Source organism: Dendrobates tinctorius, unplaced genomic scaffold, assembly GCF_039654945.1.
Source record: "Dendrobates tinctorius isolate UK_male_01 unplaced genomic scaffold, ASM3965494v1 ptg000028l, whole genome shotgun sequence".
NCBI classification, from domain to species: domain Eukaryota; kingdom Metazoa; phylum Chordata; class Amphibia; order Anura; family Dendrobatidae; genus Dendrobates; species Dendrobates tinctorius.
Genome location: NW_027361696.1, coordinates 5,133,679 through 5,154,275, shown reverse-complemented (window position 1 = coordinate 5,154,275; position 20,597 = coordinate 5,133,679). Strand labels below are relative to the sequence as shown.

At 61.5% G+C, this 20,597-nt stretch overlaps 1 protein-coding gene across 6 annotated transcripts in view; it reads left to right on the top strand.

The window, feature by feature from the left end:
* The window catches only part of LOC141085046 (protein CEPU-1-like), a 1,055,154-nt gene that overhangs the window by 854,188 nt on the left and 180,369 nt on the right, over nucleotides 1–20,597 (top strand). For 2 of the 6 annotated variants that reach the window (XM_073570039.1, XM_073570045.1), the window contains exons 7-9: nucleotides 12,517–12,668; nucleotides 16,434–16,469; nucleotides 17,140–17,172. In XM_073570039.1, coding sequence (XP_073426140.1) covers nucleotides 12,517–12,668; nucleotides 16,434–16,469; nucleotides 17,140–17,172 — 221 coding nt within the window. The remainder of the gene's footprint in view (nucleotides 1–12,516; nucleotides 12,669–16,433; nucleotides 16,470–17,139; nucleotides 17,173–20,597) is intronic. The other 4 variants (XM_073570040.1, XM_073570044.1, XM_073570042.1 and 1 more) reach the window with 3 other exon arrangements.

Below are 20,597 nucleotides of genomic sequence, written 5' to 3'. Positions count from 1 at the left end.
CACAGGAGCAGGGGAGGGCAGGGTGGAGGTGCATAGGAGCAGGATTGCAGGGTGGAGGTGCACAGGCGCAGGAGGGCAGGGTGGAGGTGCGCAGGAGGGCAGGGTGGAGGTGCACAGGAGCAGGAGGGCAGAGTGGAGGTGCACAGGAGCAGGGGAGGGCAGGGTGGAGGTGCACAGGAGCAGGATTGCAGGGTGGAGGTGCACAGGAGCAGGATTGCAGGGTGGAGGTGCACAGGAGCAGGGGAGGGCAGGGTGGAGGTGCACAGGAGCAGGGGAGGGCAGGGTGGAGGTGCACAGGAGCAGGAGGGCAGGGTGGAGGTGCACAGGAGCAGGAGGGCAGGGTGGAGGTGCACAGGAGCAGGAGGGCAGGGTGGAGGTGGACAGGAGCAGGAGGGCAGGGTGGAGGTGCACAGGAGCAGGAGGGCAGGGTGGAGGTGGACAGGAGCAGGAGGGCAGGGTGGAGGTGCACAGGAGCAGGAGGGCAGGGTGGAGGTGCACAGGAGCAGGAGGGCAGGGTGGAGGTGCACAGGCGCAGGAGGGCAGGGTGGAGGTGCGCAGGAGGGCAGGGTGGAGGTGCACAGGAGCAGGAGGGCAGAGTGGAGGTGCACAGGAGCAGGGGAGGGCAGGGTGGAGGTGCACAGGAGCAGGATTGCAGGGTGGAGGTGCACAGGAGCGGGAGGGCAGGGTGGAGGTGCACAGAAGCGGGAGGGCAGGGTGGAGGTGCACAGGAGCAGGGGAGGGCAGGGTGGAGGTGCACAGGAGCAGGGGAGGGCAGGGTGGAGGTGCACAGGAGCAGGATTTCAGGGTGGAGGTGCACAGGAGCGGGAGGGCAGGGTGGAGGTGCACAGGAGCAGGAGGGCAGGGTGGAGGTGCACAGGCGCAGGAGGGTAGGGTGGAGGTGCGCAGGAGGGCAGGGTGGAGGTGCGCAGGAGGGCAGGGTGGAGGTGCACAGGAGCAGGAGGGCAGAGTGGAGGTGCACAGGAGCAGGGGAGGGCAGGGTGGAGGTGCACAGGAGCAGGATTGCAGGGTGGAGGTGCACAGGCGCAGGAGGGCAGGGTGGAGGTGCGCAGGAGGGCAGGGTGGAGGTGCACAGGAGCAGGAGGGCAGAGTGGAGGTGCACAGGAGCAGGGGAGGGCAGGGTGGAGGTGCACAGGAGCAGGATTGCAGGGTGGAGGTGCACAGGAGCAGGATTGCAGGGTGGAGGTGGACAGGAGCAGGGGAGGGCAGGGTGGAGGTGCACAGGAGCAGGGGAGGGCAGGGTGGAGGTGCACAGGAGCAGGAGGGCAGGGTGGAGGTGCACAGGAGCAGGAGGGCAGGGTGGAGGTGGACAGGAGCAGGAGGGCAGGGTGGAGGTGCACAGGAGCAGGAGGGCAGGGTGGAGGTGGACAGGAGCAGGAGGGCAGGGTGGAGGTGCACAGGAGCAGGAGGGCAGGGTGGAGGTGCACAGGAGCAGGGGAGGGCAGGGTGGAGGTGCACAGGAGCAGGATTGCAGGGTGGAGGTGCACAGGAGCGGGAGGGCAGGGTGGAGGTGCACAGGAGCGGGAGGGCAGGGTGGAGGTGCACAGGAGCGGGAGGGCAGGGTGGAGGTGCACAGGAGCAGGGGAGGGCAGGGTGGAGGTGCACAGGAGCAGGGGAGGGAAGGGTGGAGGTGCACAGGAGCAGGATTTCAGGGTGGAGGTGCACAGGAGCGGGAGGGCAGGGTGGAGGTGCACAGGAGCAGGAGGGCAGGGTGGAGGTGCACAGGCGCAGGAGGGTAGGGTGGAGGTGCGCAGGAGGGCAGGGTGGAGGTGCGCAGGAGGGCAGGGTGGAGGTGCACAGGAGCAGGAGGGCAGAGTGGAGGTGCACAGGAGCAGGGGAGGGCAGGGTGGAGGTGCACAGGAGCAGGATTGCAGGGTGGAGGTGCACAGGCGCAGGAGGGCAGGGTGGAGGTGCGCAGGAGGGCAGGGTGGAGGTGCACAGGAGCAGGAGGGCAGAGTGGAGGTGCACAGGAGCAGGGGAGGGCAGGGTGGAGGTGCACAGGAGCAGGATTGCAGGGTAGAGGTGCACAGGAGCAGGATTGCAGGGTGGAGGTGGACAGGAGCAGGGGAGGGCAGGGTGGAGGTGCACAGGAGCAGGGGAGGGCAGGGTGGAGGTGCACAGGAGCAGGGGAGGGCAGGGTGGAGGTGCACAGGAGCAGGAGGGCAGGGTGGAGGTGCACAGGAGCAGGAGGGCAGGGTGGAGGTGCACAGGAGCAGGAGGGCAGGGTGGAGGTGGACAGGAGCAGGAGGGCAGGGTGGAGGTGCACAGGAGCAGGAGGGCAGGGTGGAGGTGGACAGGAGCAGGAGGGCAGGGTGGAGGTGCACAGGAGCAGGAGGGCAGGGTGGAGGTGCACAGGCGCAGGAGGGCAGGGTGGAGGTGCGCAGGAGGGCAGGGTGGAGGTGCACAGGAGCAGGAGGGCAGAGTGGAGGTGCACAGGAGCAGGGGAGGGCAGGGTGGAGGTGCACAGGAGCGGGAGGGCAGGGTGGAGGTGCACAGGAGCGGGAGGGCAGGGTGGAGGTGCACAGGAGCAGGGGAGGGCAGGGTGGAGGTGCACAGGAGCAGGGGAGGGCAGGGTGGAGGTGCACAGGAGCAGTATTTCAGGGTGGAGGTGCACAGGAGCGGGAGGGCAGGGTGGAGGTGGACAGGAGCGGGAGGGCAGGGTGGAGGTGCACAGGAGCAGGAGGGCAGGGTGGAGGTGGACAGGAGCAGGAGGGCAGGGTGGAGGTGCACAGGCGCAGGAGGGCAGGGTGGAGGTGCGCAGGAGGGCAGGGTGGAGGTGCACAGGAGCAGGAGGGCAGAGTGGAGGTGCACAGGAGCAGGGGAGGGCAGGGTGGAGGTGCACAGGAGCAGGATTGCAGGGTGGAGGTGCACAGGAGCAGGAGGGCAGGGTGGAGGTGCACAGGAGCGGGAGGGCAGGGTGGAGGTGCACAGGAGCAGGATTGCAGGGTGGAAGTGGACAGGAGCAGGAGGGCAGGGTGGAGGTGGACAGGAGCAGGAGGGCAGGGTGGAGGTGGACAGGAGCGGGAGGGCATGGTGGAGGTGGACAGGAGCAGGGGAGGGCAGGGTGGAGGTGCACAGGAGGGCAGGGTGGAGGTGCATAGGAGCAGGAGGGCAGAGTGGAGGTGCACAGGAGCAGGGGAGGGCAGGGTGGAGGTGCACAGGAGCAGGATTGCAGGGTGGAGGTGCACAGGAGCAGAGGAGGGCAGGGTGGAGGTGCACAGGAGCAGGGGAGGGCAGGGTGGAGGTGCACAGGAGCAGGATTGCAGGGTGGAAGTGGACAGGAGCAGGAGGGCAGGGTGGAGGTGGACAGGAGCAGGAGGGCAGGGTGGAGGTGCACAGGAGCAGGAGGGCAGGGTGGAGGTGCACAGGAGCAGAGGAGGGCAGGGTGGAGGTGCACAGGAGCAGAGGAGGGCAGGGTGGAGGTGCACAGGAGCAGGGGAGGGCAGGGTGGAGGTGCACAGGAGCGGGATTGCAGAGTGGAGGTGCACAGGAGCGGGAGGGCAGGGTGGAGGTGCACAGGAGCGGGAGGGCAGGGTGGAGGTGCACAGGAGCAGGATTGCAGGGTGGAGGTGGACAGGAGCAGGAGGGCAGGGTGGAGGTGGACAGGAGCAGGAGGGCAGGGTGGAGGTGGACAGGAGCGGGAGGGCATGGTGGAGGTGGACAGGAGCAGGGGAGGGCAGGGTGGAGGTGCACAGGAGGGCAGGGTGGAGGTGCATAGGAGCAGGAGGGCAGAGTGGAGGTGCACAGGAGCAGGGGAGGGCAGGGTGCAGGTGCACAGGAGCAGGATTGCAGGGTGGAGGTGCACAGGAGCAGAGGAGGGCAGGGTGGAGGTGCACAGGAGCAGGGGAGGGCAGGGTGGAGGTGCACAGGAGCAGGATTGCAGGGTGGAAGTGGACAGGAGCAGGAGGGCAGGGTGGAGGTGGACAGGAGCAGGAGGGCAGGGTGGAGGTGCACAGGAGCAGGGGAGGGCAGGGTGGAGGTGCACAGGAGCAGGGGAGGGCAGGGTGGAGGTGCACAGGAGCAGAGGAGGGCAGGGTGGAGGTGCACAGGAGCAGAGGAGGGCAGGGTGGAGGTGCACAGGAGCAGGGGAGGGCAGGGTGGAGGTGCACAGGAGCAGGATTGCAGGGTGGAGGTGCACAGGAGTAGGAGGGCAGGGTGGAGGTGGACAGGAGCAGGAGGGCAGGGTGGAGGTGGACAGGAGCAGGAGGGCAGGGTGGAGGTGCACAGGAGCAGGAGGGCAGGGTGGAGGTGCACAGGAGCAGGAGGGCAGGGTGGAGGTGGACAGGAGCAGGAGGGCAGGGTGGAGGTGCACAGGAGCAGGAGGGCAGGGTGGAGGTGCACAGGCACAGGAGGGCAGGGTGGAGGTGCGCAGGAGGGCAGGGTGGAGGTGCGCAGGAGGGCAGGGTGGAGGTGCGCAGGAGGGCAGGGTGGAGGTGCACAGGAGCAGGAGGGCAGAGTGGAGGTGCACAGGAGCAGGGGAGGGCAGGGTGGAGGTGCACAGGAGCAGGATTGCAGGGTGGAGGTGCACAGGCGCAGGAGGGCAGGGTGGAGGTGCGCAGGAGGGCAGGGTGGAGGTGCATAGGAGCAGGAGGGCAGAGTGGAGGTGCACAGGAGCAGGGGAGGGCAGGGTGGAGGTGCACAGGAGCAGGATTGCAGGGTGGAGGTGCACAGGAGCAGAGGAGGGCAGGGTGGAGGTGCACAGGAGCAGGGGAGGGCAGGGTGGAGGTGCACAGGAGCAGGATTGCAGGGTGGAAGTGGACAGGAGCAGGAGGGCAGGGTGGAGGTGGACAGGAGCAGGAGGGCAGGGTGGAGGTGCACAGGAGCAGAGGAGGGCAGGGTGGAGGTGCACAGGAGCAGAGGAGGGCAGGGTGGAGGTGCACAGGAGCAGGGGAGGGCAGGGTGGAGGTGCACAGGAGCAGGATTGCAGGGTGGAGGTGCACAGGAGCAGGAGGGCAGGGTGGAGGTGGACAGGAGCAGGAGGGCAGGGTGGAGGTGGACAGGAGCAGGAGGGCAGGGTGGAGGTGCACAGGAGCAGGAGGGCAGGGTGGAGGTGGACAGGAGCAGTAGGGCAGGGTGGAGGTGCACAGGAGCAGGAGGGCAGGGTGGAGGTGGACAGGAGCAGGGGAGGGCAGGGTGGAGGTGCACAGGAGCAGGGGAGGGCAGGGTGGAGGTGCACAGGAGCAGGAGGGCAGGGTGGAGGTGCACAGGAGCAGGAGGGCAGGGTGGAGGTGGACAGGAGCAGGAGGGCAGGGTGGACGTGCACAGGAGCAGGAGGGCAGGGTGGAGGTGGACAGGAGCGGGAGGGCAGGGTGGAGGTGGACAGGAGGGGAGGGCAGGGTGGAGGTGGACAGGAGCAGGGGAGGGCAGGGTGGAGGTGCACAGGAGCAGGGGAGGGCAGGGTGGAGGTGCACAGGAGCAGGGGAGGGCAGGGTGGAGGTGCACAGGAGCAGGAGGGCAGGGTGGAGGTGCACAGGAGCAGGAGGGCAGGGTGGAGGTGGACAGGAGCAGGAGGGCAGGGTGGAGGTGCACAGGAGCAGGAGGGCAGGGTGGAGGTGCACAGGCGCAGGAGGGCAGGGTGGAGGTGCGCAGGAGGGCAGGGTGGAGGTGCACAGGAGCAGGAGGGCAGAGTGGAGGTGCACAGGAGCAGGGGAGGGCAGGGTGGAGGTGCACAGGAGCAGGATTGCAGGGTGGAGGTGCACAGAAGCGGGATGGCAGGGTGGAGGTGCACAGGAGCGGGATGGCAGGGTGGAGGTGCACAGGAGCAGGGGAGGGCAGGGTGGAGGTGCACAGGAGCAGGGGAGGGCAGGGTGGAGGTGCACAGGAGCAGGATTGCAGGGTGGAGGTGCACAGGAGCGGGAGGGCAGGGTGGAGGTGGACAGGAGCGGGAGGGCAGGGTGGAGGTGCACAGGAGCAAGAGGGCAGGGTGGAGGTGGACAGGAGCAGGAGGGCAGGGTGGAGGTGCACAGGAGCAGGAGGGCAGGGTGGAGGTGGACAGGAGCAGGAGGGCAGGGTGGAGGTGCACAGGAGCAGGAGGGCAGGGTGGAGGTGCACAGGCGCAGGAGGGCAGGGTGGAGGTGCGCAGGAGGGCAGGGTGGAGGTGCGCAGGAGGGCAGGGTGGAGGTGCGCAGGAGGGCAGGGTGGAGGTGCACAGGAGCAGGAGGGCAGAGTGGAGGTGCACAGGAGCAGCGGAGGGCAGGGTGGAGGTGCATAGGAGCAGGATTGCAGGGTGGAGGTGCACAGGCGCAGGAGGGCAGGGTGGAGGTGCGCAGGAGGGCAGGGTGGAGGTGCACAGGAGCAGGAGGGCAGAGTGGAGGTGCACAGGAGCAGGGGAGGGCAGGGTGGAGGTGCACAGGAGCAGGATTGCAGGGTGGAGGTGCACAGGAGCAGGATTGCAGGGTGGAGGTGCACAGGAGCAGGGGAGGGCAGGGTGGAGGTGCACAGGAGCAGGGGAGGGCAGGGTGGAGGTGCACAGGAGCAGGAGGGCAGGGTGGAGGTGCACAGGAGCAGGAGGGCAGGGTGGAGGTGCACAGGAGCAGGAGGGCAGGGTGGAGGTGGACAGGAGCAGGAGGGCAGGGTGGAGGTGCACAGGAGCAGGAGGGCAGGGTGGAGGTGGACAGGAGCAGGAGGGCAGGGTGGAGGTGCACAGGAGCAGGAGGGCAGGGTGGAGGTGCACAGGAGCAGGAGGGCAGGGTGGAGGTGCACAGGCGCAGGAGGGCAGGGTGGAGGTGCGCAGGAGGGCAGGGTGGAGGTGCACAGGAGCAGGAGGGCAGAGTGGAGGTGCACAGGAGCAGGGGAGGGCAGGGTGGAGGTGCACAGGAGCAGGATTGCAGGGTGGAGGTGCACAGGAGCGGGAGGGCAGGGTGGAGGTGCACAGAAGCGGGAGGGCAGGGTGGAGGTGCACAGGAGCAGGGGAGGGCAGGGTGGAGGTGCACAGGAGCAGGGGAGGGCAGGGTGGAGGTGCACAGGAGCAGGATTTCAGGGTGGAGGTGCACAGGAGCGGGAGGGCAGGGTGGAGGTGCACAGGAGCAGGAGGGCAGGGTGGAGGTGCACAGGCGCAGGAGGGTAGGGTGGAGGTGCGCAGGAGGGCAGGGTGGAGGTGCGCAGGAGGGCAGGGTGGAGGTGCACAGGAGCAGGAGGGCAGAGTGGAGGTGCACAGGAGCAGGGGAGGGCAGGGTGGAGGTGCACAGGAGCAGGATTGCAGGGTGGAGGTGCACAGGCGCAGGAGGGCAGGGTGGAGGTGCGCAGGAGGGCAGGGTGGAGGTGCACAGGAGCAGGAGGGCAGAGTGGAGGTGCACAGGAGCAGGGGAGGGCAGGGTGGAGGTGCACAGGAGCAGGATTGCAGGGTGGAGGTGCACAGGAGCAGGATTGCAGGGTGGAGGTGGACAGGAGCAGGGGAGGGCAGGGTGGAGGTGCACAGGAGCAGGGGAGGGCAGGGTGGAGGTGCACAGGAGCAGGAGGGCAGGGTGGAGGTGCACAGGAGCAGGAGGGCAGGGTGGAGGTGGACAGGAGCAGGAGGGCAGGGTGGAGGTGCACAGGAGCAGGAGGGCAGGGTGGAGGTGGACAGGAGCAGGAGGGCAGGGTGGAGGTGCACAGGAGCAGGAGGGCAGTGTGGAGGTGCACAGGAGCAGGGGAGGGCAGGGTGGAGGTGCACAGGAGCAGGATTGCAGGGTGGAGGTGCACAGGAGCGGGAGGGCAGGGTGGAGGTGCACAGGAGCGGGAGGGCAGGGTGGAGGTGCACAGGAGCGGGAGGGCAGGGTGGAGGTGCACAGGAGCGGGAGGGCAGGGTGGAGGTGCACAGGAGCAGGGGAGGGCAGGGTGGAGGTGCACAGGAGCAGGGGAGGGAAGGGTGGAGGTGCACAGGAGCAGGATTTCAGGGTGGAGGTGCACAGGAGCGGGAGGGCAGGGTGGAGGTGCACAGGAGCAGGAGGGCAGGGTGGAGGTGCACAGGCGCAGGAGGGTAGGGTGGAGGTGCGCGGGAGGGCAGGGTGGAGGTGCGCAGGAGGGCAGGGTGGAGGTGCACAGGAGCAGGAGGGCAGAGTGGAGGTGCACAGGAGCAGGGGAGGGCAGGGTGGAGGTGCACAGGAGCAGGATTGCAGGGTGGAGGTGCACAGGCGCAGGAGGGCAGGGTGGAGGTGCGCAGGAGGGCAGGGTGGAGGTGCACAGGAGCAGGAGGGCAGAGTGGAGGTGCACAGGAGCAGGGGAGGGCAGGGTGGAGGTGCACAGGAGCAGGATTGCAGGGTAGAGGTGCACAGGAGCAGGATTGCAGGGTGGAGGTGGACAGGAGCAGGGGAGGGCAGGGTGGAGGTGCACAGGAGCAGGGGAGGGCAGGGTGGAGGTGCACAGGAGCAGGGGAGGGCAGGGTGGAGGTGCACAGGAGCAGGAGGGCAGGGTGGAGGTGCACAGGAGCAGGAGGGCAGGGTGGAGGTGCACAGGAGCAGGAGGGCAGGGTGGAGGTGGACAGGAGCAGGAGGGCAGGGTGGAGGTGCACAGGAGCAGGATTGCAGGGTGGAGGTGCACAGGAGCAGGATTGCAGGGTGGAGGTGGACAGGAGCAGGGGAGGGCAGGGTGGAGGTGCACAGGAGCAGGGGAGGGCAGGGTGGAGGTGCACAGGAGCAGGAGGGCAGGGTGGAGGTGCACAGGAGCAGGAGGGCAGGGTGGAGGTGGACAGGAGCAGGAGGGCAGGGTGGAGGTGCACAGGAGCAGGAGGGCAGGGTGGAGGTGGACAGGAGCAGGAGGGCAGGGTGGAGGTGCACAGGAGCAGGAGGGCAGTGTGGAGGTGCACAGGAGCAGGGGAGGGCAGGGTGGAGGTGCACAGGAGCAGGATTGCAGGGTGGAGGTGCACAGGAGCGGGAGGGCAGGGTGGAGGTGCACAGGAGCGGGAGGGCAGGGTGGAGGTGCACAGGAGCGGGAGGGCAGGGTGGAGGTGCACAGGAGCGGGAGGGCAGGGTGGAGGTGCACAGGAGCAGGGGAGGGCAGGGTGGAGGTGCACAGGAGCAGGGGAGGGAAGGGTGGAGGTGCACAGGAGCAGGATTTCAGGGTGGAGGTGCACAGGAGCGGGAGGGCAGGGTGGAGGTGCACAGGAGCAGGAGGGCAGGGTGGAGGTGCACAGGCGCAGGAGGGTAGGGTGGAGGTGCGCGGGAGGGCAGGGTGGAGGTGCGCAGGAGGGCAGGGTGGAGGTGCACAGGAGCAGGAGGGCAGAGTGGAGGTGCACAGGAGCAGGGGAGGGCAGGGTGGAGGTGCACAGGAGCAGGATTGCAGGGTGGAGGTGCACAGGCGCAGGAGGGCAGGGTGGAGGTGCGCAGGAGGGCAGGGTGGAGGTGCACAGGAGCAGGAGGGCAGAGTGGAGGTGCACAGGAGCAGGGGAGGGCAGGGTGGAGGTGCACAGGAGCAGGATTGCAGGGTAGAGGTGCACAGGAGCAGGATTGCAGGGTGGAGGTGGACAGGAGCAGGGGAGGGCAGGGTGGAGGTGCACAGGAGCAGGGGAGGGCAGGGTGGAGGTGCACAGGAGCAGGGGAGGGCAGGGTGGAGGTGCACAGGAGCAGGAGGGCAGGGTGGAGGTGCACAGGAGCAGGAGGGCAGGGTGGAGGTGCACAGGAGCAGGAGGGCAGGGTGGAGGTGGACAGGAGCAGGAGGGCAGGGTGGAGGTGCACAGGAGCAGGAGGGCAGGGTGGAGGTGGACAGGAGCAGGAGGGCAGGGTGGAGGTGCACAGGAGCAGGAGGGCAGGGTGGAGGTGCACAGGCGCAGGAGGGCAGGGTGGAGGTGCGCAGGAGGGCAGGGTGGAGGTGCACAGGAGCAGGAGGGCAGAGTGGAGGTGCACAGGAGCAGGGGAGGGCAGGGTGGAGGTGCACAGGAGCGGGAGGGCAGGGTGGAGGTGCACAGGAGCGGGAGGGCAGGGTGGAGGTGCACAGGAGCAGGGGAGGGCAGGATGGAGGTGCACAGGAGCAGGGGAGGGCAGGGTGGAGGTGCACAGGAGCAGTATTTCAGGGTGGAGGTGCACAGGAGCGGGAGGGCAGGGTGGAGGTGGACAGGAGCGGGAGGGCAGGGTGGAGGTGCACAGGAGCAGGAGGGCAGGGTGGAGGTGGACAGGAGCAGGAGGGCAGGGTGGAGGTGCACAGGCGCAGGAGGGCAGGGTGGAGGTGCGCAGGAGGGCAGGGTGGAGGTGCACAGGAGCAGGAGGGCAGAGTGGAGGTGCACAGGAGCAGGGGAGGGCAGGGTGGAGGTGCACAGGAGCAGGATTGCAGGGTGGAGGTGCACAGGAGCGGGAGGGCAGGGTGGAGGTGCACAGGAGCGGGAGGGCAGGGTGGAGGTGCACAGGAGCAGGATTGCAGGGTGGAAGTGGACAGGAGCAGGAGGGCAGGGTGGAGGTGGACAGGAGCAGGAGGGCAGGGTGGAGGTGGACAGGAGCGGGAGGGCATGGTGGAGGTGGACAGGAGCAGGGGAGGGCAGGGTGGAGGTGCACAGGAGGGCAGGGTGGAGGTGCATAGGAGCAGGAGGGCAGAGTGGAGGTGCACAGGAGCAGGGGAGGGCAGGGTGGAGGTGCACAGGAGCAGGATTGCAGGGTGGAGGTGCACAGGAGCAGAGGAGGGCAGGGTGGAGGTGCACAGGAGCAGGGGAGGGCAGGGTGGAGGTGCACAGGAGCAGGATTGCAGGGTGGAAGTGGACAGGAGCAGGAGGGCAGGGTGGAGGTGGACAGGAGCAGGAGGGCAGGGTGGAGGTGCACAGGAGCAGGAGGGCAGGGTGGAGGTGCACAGGAGCAGAGGAGGGCAGGGTGGAGGTGCACAGGAGCAGAGGAGGGCAGGGTGGAGGTGCACAGGAGCAGGGGAGGGCAGGGTGGAGGTGCACAGGAGCGGGATTGCAGAGTGGAGGTGCACAGGAGCGGGAGGGCAGGGTGGAGGTGCACAGGAGCGGGAGGGCAGGGTGGAGGTGCACAGGAGCAGGATTGCAGGGTGGAAGTGGACAGGAGCAGGAGGGCAGGGTGGAGGTGGACAGGAGCAGGAGGGCAGGGTGGAGGTGGACAGGAGCGGGAGGGCATGGTGGAGGTGGACAGGAGCAGGGGAGGGCAGGGTGGAGGTGCACAGGAGGGCAGGGTGGAGGTGCATAGGAGCAGGAGGGCAGAGTGGAGGTGCACAGGAGCAGGGGAGGGCAGGGTGGAGGTGCACAGGAGCAGGATTGCAGGGTGGAGGTGCACAGGAGCAGAGGAGGGCAGGGTGGAGGTGCACAGGAGCAGGGGAGGGCAGGGTGGAGGTGCACAGGAGCAGGATTGCAGGGTGGAAGTGGACAGGAGCAGGAGGGCAGGGTGGAGGTGGACAGGAGCAGGAGGGCAGGGTGGAGGTGCACAGGAGCAGAGGAGGGCAGGGTGGAGGTGCACAGGAGCAGAGGAGGGCAGGGTGGAGGTGCACAGGAGCAGGGGAGGGCAGGGTGGAGGTGGACAGGAGCAGGATTGCAGGGTGGAGGTGCACAGGAGCAGGAGGGCAGGGTGGAGGTGCACAGGAGCAGGATTGCAGGGTGGAGGTGCACAGGCGCAGGAGGGCAGGGTGGAGGTGCGCAGGAGGGCAGGGTGGTGGTGCACAGGAGCAGGAGGGCAGAGTGGAGGTGCACAGGAGCAGGGGAGGGCAGGGTGGAGGTGCACAGGAGCAGGATTGCAGGGTGGAGGTGCACAGGAGCAGAGGAGGGCAGGGTGGAGGTGCACAGGAGCAGGGGAGGGCAGGGTGGAGGTGCACAGGAGCAGGATTGCAGGGTGGAAGTGGACAGGAGCAGGAGGGCAGGGTGGAGGTGGACAGGAGCAGGAGGGCAGGGTGGAGGTGGACAGGAGCAGGGGAGGGCAGGGTGGAGGTGCACAGGAGCAGGGGAGGGCAGGGTGGAGGTGCACAGGAGCAGGAGGGCAGGGTGGAGGTGCACAGGAGCAGGAGGGCAGGGTGGAGGTGCACAGGAGCAGGAGGGCAGGGTGGAGGCGGACAGGAGCAGGAGGGCAGGGTGGAGGTGCACAGGAGCAGGAGGGCAGGGTGGAGGTGCACAGGCGCAGGAGGGCAGGGTGGAGGTGCGCAGGAGGGCAGGGTGGAGGTGCACAGGAGCAGGAGGGCAGAGTGGAGGTGCACAGGAGCAGGGGAGGGCAGGGTGGAGGTGCACAGGAGCAGGGGAGGGCAGGTTGGAGGTGCACAGGAGCAGGAGGGCAGGGTGGAGGTGCACAGGAGCAGGAGGGCAGGGTGGAGGTGCACAGGAGCAGGAGGGCAGCGTGTAGGTGCACAGGAGCAGGAGGGCAGGGTGGAGGTGAGCAGGAGGACAGGGTGGAAGGTCACAGTTTCAGGAGGGCAGGACGGAAGCGCAGAGGGGCCAGGAGGGCAGGGTGGAAGCGCACAGGGGCAGGAGGACAGGGTGGAAGGTCCCATTTGCAGGATGGAAGTGCACAGGGGCAGGAGGGCATGGCGCAGAGTAGCAGAATATGGGCAGAAAATTCCAGTTGTCTGTTGTATTAATGATGAGGGCTTTTTTCTTTGCAGACTGAGTGACTCCAGGAAAGGATTGAAGGTGGAGAACAGAGAGACGTTTTCTCGTGTCACGTTCTTCAATGTCTCTGAACAAGATTATGGGAACTACACGTGTGTGGCCATGAACCGGTTGGGACACAGCAATGCCAGCGTCATTCTCTTTGGTGAGTGCAGTGGTGGACAAGGGCCATTTTGAGCTGCTTTGCATGCTGGACTCTTATGACATGTACACCCTGTAAGTAATGCCCAAGATAGCGGACATAAAGGATTTTTTCTGTGTGATCCTTATGAGAGGCTGCAGTTGCTGAGTTTTTGCTGGAGGTTGCACAACCTAGCAAGTTTTTTTCAGTGGTGGTTGGAGACCCCTGTCTGTATACAGTGCCATTGACCGGCCCTGTGAAGTGGCGGTCGCGCTGGCAAGGTCTCATTGGGGCCATGTGAGTCGTAATTTGGAGGTAAAGCGAAATATAATAGTTTTTCAGGTGAAATCTGGGATAATGGAGTAATTTCCAGGCTCTGACATGATGAACCTATGCGTGCCTGTCCCTCGTATGTGTCTGGAGCTTTTCTCTGTAGTTTAGTCTGTCTGGTCTCGGTAAGTTGAAGGCCGGACGCTCACTGTCTGCCGGACATGTCTTCTGATCGGTGTCTACTGGTTGCCGAGTGCATGGAGAGGGATAGAGCTTCTGCCTATCCACTCTCTGCATTTCTGGATGTACTGTATATTGGAAGCTGGATACATTTGTATCAGTCCCAGATCCTGTGTCCTGGAACCTGTGGGTTATGTGGTACAGAGGGGACCGGTGCGGCCCCTCATTACTGATTGTCATATTTGTCGTGTGGCTGCAGTAGATGTGAATAGGATCTAATGTTCCCCTGTGATATTGGGAGCACCCCTTGTTCTCAGCACAAAGATCTCATGTGTTTGTCCCCCCCGTCTTTAGTGAATGTGCAGAGTCATTATTAGCGTCTATTATTTTTAGCGTCTCTGCTTCTAGTCCTGGTATCATTGTGGTTGGGTACTGCAGGGAGCATTATAGTGGGGGGCTCCTGGCTGATCACCCCTGATCTCAGGGTTGTATGATGTAATTCATGTCCTCGTATCATTGTGATTGGGTACTGTAGGGAGCATTACTAATGGGGGGCTGATCACCCCTGACCTCAGGGGGTGTATTATGTACTTCGGGTCCTCATATCATTGTGTTTGGATACTGTAGGATGTATCACTCTGGGGGGCTCCTGGCTTGGTCACCCCTGATCTTGTGGGTGTATACTATGCATGCACTCATCCACACACAAGATTGTTCCCCTGACTCACGTAATCACTGTAGATCAGAGGTGGGCAATTAATTTTGTCAATGGGCCACATGAGAGACCGTGACTGTTGTGGAGGGCTGAACCAATAGGCTGAAATGAATAAAGCACAATATTAATATCAACTTATAATTATTAATATAATAATTATAAAAATATTTATTATCACTCAATATTGAGCAGAATTTAGAATGCAGACATTCCCCTATATACCGTTTGAATCCGAATAAAACCTCTTCTATATATCGTATGAGGCCCACACAGCCTTCCCATGTCCAGCATATGAGACCCACACAGCCTCCCATGTCCAGCATATGAGGCCCATATAGCCTCCCCATGTCCAGCATATGAGGGCCACACTGCCTCCCCATGTCCAGCATATGAGGGCCACACAGCCTCCCCATGTCCAGCATATGAGGCCCACACAGCCTTCTAATGTCCAGAATGTGAGGCCCACACAGCCTCCCCATGTCCAGCATGAGGCCCACACAACCTGCACATGTCCAGCACATGAAGCCCACACAGCCTCCCCATGTCCAGCACATGAAGCCTACACAGCCTCTCAATGTCCAGCATATGAGCCCCACACAGCCTCCCCATGTCTAGCATATGAGCCCCACACAGCCTCCTCATGTCCAGCATGAGCCCCACACAGCCTTCCTATATACTGCATGAGCCTCACACAGCCCCTGATGTTCAGCATATGAGCCTCACACAGCCTCCCCATGTCCAGCATGAGCCCCACACAGCCTCCCCATGTCCAGAATGAGCCCCACACAGCCTCCCCATGTCCAGCATGAGCCCCACACAGCCTCCCCATGTCCAGCATGAGCCCCACGCAGTCTCCCCATGTCCAGCATGAGCCCCACGCAGCCTCCCCATGTCCAGCATGAGCCCCACACAGTCTCCCCATGTCCAGCATGAGCCCCACACAGTCTCCCCATGTCCAGCATGAGCCCCACGCAGCCTCCCCATGTCCAGCATGAGCCCCACGCAGCCTCCCCATGTCCAGCATGAGCCCCACGCAGCCTCCCCATGTTCAGCATGAGCCCCACGCAGCCTCCCCATGTTCAGCATGAGCCCCACGCAGCCTCCCCATGTCCAGCATGAGCTCCACGCAGCCTCCCCATGTCCAGCATGAGCCCCACGCAGCCTCCCCATGTCCAGCATGAGCCCCACGCAGCCTCCCCATGTCCAGCATGAGCCCCACGCAGCCTCCCCATGTCCAGCATGAGCCCCACGCAGCCTTCCCATGTCCAGCATGAGCCCCACGCAGCCTCCCCATGTCCAGCATGAGCCCCACGCAGCCTCCCCATGTCCAGCATGAGCCCCACGCAGCCTTCCCATGTCCAGCATGAGCCCCACGCAGCCTCCCCATGTCCAGCATGAGCCCCACGCAGCCTCCCCATGTCCAGCATGAGCCCCACGCAGCCTCCCCATGTCCAGCATGAGCCCCACGCAGCCTCCCCATGTCCAGCATGAGCCCCACGCAGTCTCCCCATGTCCAGCATGAGCCCCACGCAGCCTCCCCATGTCCAGCATGAGCCCCACGCAGCCTCCCCATGTCCAGCATGAGCCCCACGCAGCCTCCCCATGTCCAGCATGAGCCCCACGCAGCCTCCCCATGTCCAGCATGAGCCCCACGCAGCCTCCCCATATCCAGTACGAGGCCCACGCAGCCTCCCCATATCCAGTACGAGGCCCACGCAGCCTCCTCATGTCCTGCATATGAGGACCACACAGCGTCCCCATGTGCAGCATGAGCCCCACACAGCCACCCCATGTCCAGCATGAGCCCCACACAGCCTCCCCATATCCAGTACATGAGGCCCACACAGCCTCCCCATGTCCTGCATGAGGACCACACAGCGTCCCCATGGCAAGCATGAGAGCCCGATAACCTCCCCATGTCCACAGTAAGACCCCATAGCCTCCCCATGTCCTCAGTAAGACCCTCATAGCCTCACCATGTCCACAGTAAGAACACCATAGCCTCCCAATGTTCACAGTAAGACCCCATAGCCTCCCCATGTCCACAGTATGATCCCCATAGCTTCCCGATGTCCACAATAAGACCCCCATAGCCTCCCCATGTGCAGCCAAACATCCCATATACATAAATAGCATAAAAAAGCCACATACTCACCTCGGTCCCGTTTCTTGGCATTCTGCTTCTCCTCCTATCTCGGTGTCTCCGGTGCGCTGACTCTCCGCAGTACACAGCTGACTCGATGAAATGAAGTCATCGCATCAGCTGTTTCACACGCTGATTGGTGGAGGAAGTGGCCCGAGGCCCCTCCACCAATGCAGTCAGCGTGGATATAGACAGCGGGCGGGCACGTTGTGGACTGTGGGCCATTGCTTTCAGGCCCTCAACTGTGTCGGGCCGGACTGAGACAGCCAGAGGGCTGAATGTGGCCCGCAGGCTGCACTTTGCCTTGGTCTACTATACATTATCATGGTATAAATTCCCATCTGTAGAAGCTCGATATCCAGAACTAGTGGAGGATTTGCTAAACCTGATTTTTGCTCATTTGGTTAGATTTCTTGTATATTTCTGTGGAGTAAACATTGCCCCTTTTATCCCCCTGCCTCGTGTCACCTATCATTTGTAGAAACATCCCTGTCCACCAGTTCACCTTTGCTACAAGGTCAGTACACGTGCCCCCTGTCTTGTGTCTGCCCATTGTTTGTGCTCTGAGTGTGGGCTGTAATGTCAGGAACTCTGTGTGCCTCTCTGAGGAGGTAGGTTCCCGCCCTTCATGTCTGTGCTGGTCCTCAGGTTCCGGTACCTCGGTGGGTCATACAAAGGCACACAACCTCCATCTCTGCTCCTTTTCATGCTGTCTTGTTCTCTGCTCATAGTCCTCTTTTCTGCCCCTTCTTTTCTAACCTTTCTGTTTGCTCGCCCTCAAGTCTGCAGGCCCAGTTCAGGACTTGTCCATTCTTCCTGAGTGCTCGGGACTCTCGTCTAGGCTTCCTGGGGGCTCGGGACTCTCGTCTAGGCTTCCTGGGGGCTTGGGACTTTCGTCTAGGCTTCCAGGGGTCTCGGGACTCTCGTTTAGGCTTCCTGGATGCTCAGTAACTTTGTCCTGAAGCCTTTAGTCTTGTGTCCTGTAGAAATGAGAGTAGAGGAAGATGCGATAGACAGGGATAGTATATTTCTTTCTGTCCATCTGTAGACAGCCTGATTGATATGGTCATGAAGCCATGGGCATTTAGGGAGTTGAGGACTGTTGTCGGTGAAGTTGTGTAGCGAGTGTCTGGCTGTTTTTTATGGGCAATTTTGTTACCCTAATAAACAATATTTTTGATTTTTAGAAGAAAGCAGAGCTGCTTTGACCCCCCCTAAAGGTTAGTATACCATTATGCTACTGCTTCCCTGGGTTTCTGCCTAGCTGCTCTCCCGCTTCTAATACTAATAACAGATAACTCTCCCCAGTGAGCTGGTTATTAACATAGTGGAGTTTATTGTAGACTCTGATGAGTAGGAGCCAGGGGTCATGGCTTCCTAACTGTCTCTGTAATTACGTGTTCTGATTAAGAGCTACAGCTGTGGAACAACCAGCAATAGGTTTCTCTTGTCCTCAGCCTCTCTGGATATACCTGTGTACTTCATCAAATTTCAGCTCACACTGTGTGCATGTGTCCACCTGCATGACTGGTTGCCCTAATTTGGCCACACCTAACAGGAATGCATGGCATCTGATCTGTGTGCCAGCTACTTGAATCTCAGTGTTAAGCTGTATCTAAGCAGTGTGATGCATCCAGATCCTTCTGCTCTGGAATGAATAAATAGCACAGTTCCCTGTAGTTATCACACTTACACATGTGCACAGAGTCCTGCTCAGACATCTCTCAACCTGATCTTCTCTACTCAGACTTCTCACCCTGATCTTCTCTGCTCAAACTTCTCACCCTGATCTTCTCTGCTCAAACTTCTCACCCTGATCTTCTCTGCTCAAACTTCTCACCCTGATCTTCTCTGCTCAAACTTCTCACCCTGATCTTCTCTGCTCAGACATTCACTCTTTGGGTATGTTTCCACGTTCAGGAAACGGCAGCACTTTGGACTCAGCTCCGCCCAAAGCACCGCCCTCTTTTGTACGCGCAGTGATTCTGCATGTATTCATTGAACACATGCGGAATCACCACATCCACAAGATAAATAGACATTTATAGCTGCGGTCTATAAAGACGCGCCGCATGTGCGTATATGCACGTCTGCCACCTGCGTCTTTGAACGCATAGTGGATATGGGATTTCATAAAATCCCCTTCACTATGCTGTAACATCTGGACGCTGTGGCAGCGTCCAATCCGCAACATTTCCTGACCGTAGAAACATACCCATTGACATAGACATCTGTAGTCCAAGCAAAACATCCATCTTCATGGGTTATTTGTATAAATGTAAAGTTTATTTGGAATAAAAGTTACAATTGAAAGAGATTGATAAAGATAAGATCTAAAGGCGCATACAGGACCCTTATAAATATGTGACAGGGATCTGTCATGGCTCAAAAGATGCAGTAATTAAATCAAACTTCTGTCTCACAGCTGTTGTTTTTTGTGCTGTACACCAGCAATAATTAAAGGGAACCTATCACCAGTTTTTTGGCTTATAGACTATGCCCATCACCTTTTATAAGGAGATGTTATCCACTTCCATCCAGATAGAAGACGCGGCGTTTGATGGGTGCCGGGCAGCGATGAGCGCCATCTGGATTCGCCCATCAGACCGAACTGCACAATTTGCATGCAGCGCGGGGCATGATTAAAGCACTTTGGGAAGTATGCAGGGGCACCTGTGAGGGTATAAAGGGTTGTAGGAACCCCATGTACATGATTATAAAGGACTAGATGGTGGCCCAATTCAAACGCATTAGGAATTCTAAAATATGGCCAGCGGGAGACCGACGTTCAAAAGATGGTCCAGGACGATCCACCACGATTGGCAATCTCAAAGCGGGGGCCTGGTCGCTGCTGCGTGTCACACTGAGACTAAGTACCCACGTTACAGAAATGCTGCGGAAATTTCCGCAACTCCCGCCGCAGGAAAAACGCATGCGTTTTCCCACGGAAAACATGTCTTTTTCACTCGATTTTCGCCTGCGGAATTCAAGCGCATTCCAAGCGATTTGAAGCATCGCTTGGAATGTGATTGACAGGTTGGTCACACTTGTCAAGCATAGTGTTTGACAATTGTGATTAACTTTTTACTATTGATGCTGCCTATGCAGCATCAATAGTAAAAGATTAGAATGTAAAAAATAATACAAAAAAATAAAAAAGGTTATTCTCACCTCAGACGGCCCCCGATCTCCTCTCCATGCTCCTGGCATCTTCCGGTTCCAGTAATGCTTAGCGCGAAGGACCGGAGAGAGCGCAACATCATCAGCGGTTTCGCGCAAAGCATTACTGGGACCGGAAGATACTGGGTAAGTGGTGAGAAGAGAGAAAGAGTCCGGGGGCCCTCGAAAGGTGAGTATTTCACTATTTTTTATTTTAATTCTATTTTTTACAGGTTTATGGTACCCAGGGCCTGGAGGAGAGTCTCCTCTCCTCCGGACCCTGGGTACCATCCACACATTGAGCGTTGCGCCGGTCATCTCCCGGCTGCGTCGCTGCTGACCTCCGTGCGGCAGGAGATGACCCGCGGCAACCGTCGGGAGATCAGCGGCTAGCGCAGCAGATCTTCCGACGGTAGCGGTGGCGTGCGTCGTTCGAATTCCGTGGCAAATCACAGCCAGACTGCGCCTGTCACTGATTGGTCGCGGCCAGCCGGGCGCGACCAATCAGCGACGCAGGATTTCCGTGGCAGAAAGAATTAGTTGATTATAAAGATGATGGGCAGGATTTATAAGGCAGAAAACTGCTGACAGGTTCTCTTTAAATGTTCAAATGTAAACAATTATAATATTTCAAGGATCATTGTCTCAAAAGACTCAGAGACGTCGGCTAACTGTGGGAACATCTCATCTATGGACCGTGGCTTTACAGAACAGTCACAATGGCTGCAGTCTCAGCCTTGGTTTAGCTTAAGGGAAACAGGACTTTATAAAACTGGTATATATGTGTCCTATAACAAGCAAATTACCATATTGACAATTTGATTATTTTACTTATCATCAATCTCCAATGTCTTCTCTGCTCACACTTCTCTCTCTTGGTCTATCTTTCTCTCTTTTTTTTCTCTTTTTCTCTCTTTCTTTCTCATTGCGCGCCCTCCCCTGCTCAGCCGTTGCGAGCCCTCCCCTGCTCAGCCGTTGCGAGCCCTCCCCTGCTCGGCCGTTGCGAGCCCTCCCCTGCTCGGCCGTTGCGCGCCCTCCCCTGCTCGGCCGTTGCATGCCCTCCCCTGCTCGGCGCATGGGGTAATGCTCCATACTGATGGGACCCATCCCCTCCATTATTAGATTATGGGGTTATGCTCCATGCTGCTGTGACCCATCCCTTCCATTTTCAGACTATGGGGTTATGCTCCATTACGCTGTGACCCATCCCTTCCATTATCAGATTATGGGGTTATGCTCCATTACGCTGTGACCCATTCCTTCCATTATCAGATTATGGGGTTATGCTCCATGCTGCTGTGACCCAACCCCTCTATTGTCAGACTATGGGGTGGTGCTCCATGCTGCTTTGACTCATGCCCTTCGTTATCAGACTATGGGGTGATGCTCCATGCTGAAGGGACCCATCCCCTCCATTATCAGACTACGGGGTTATGTTCCATGCTACTGTGACCCATCCCCACCATTATCAGACTATGGGGTGATG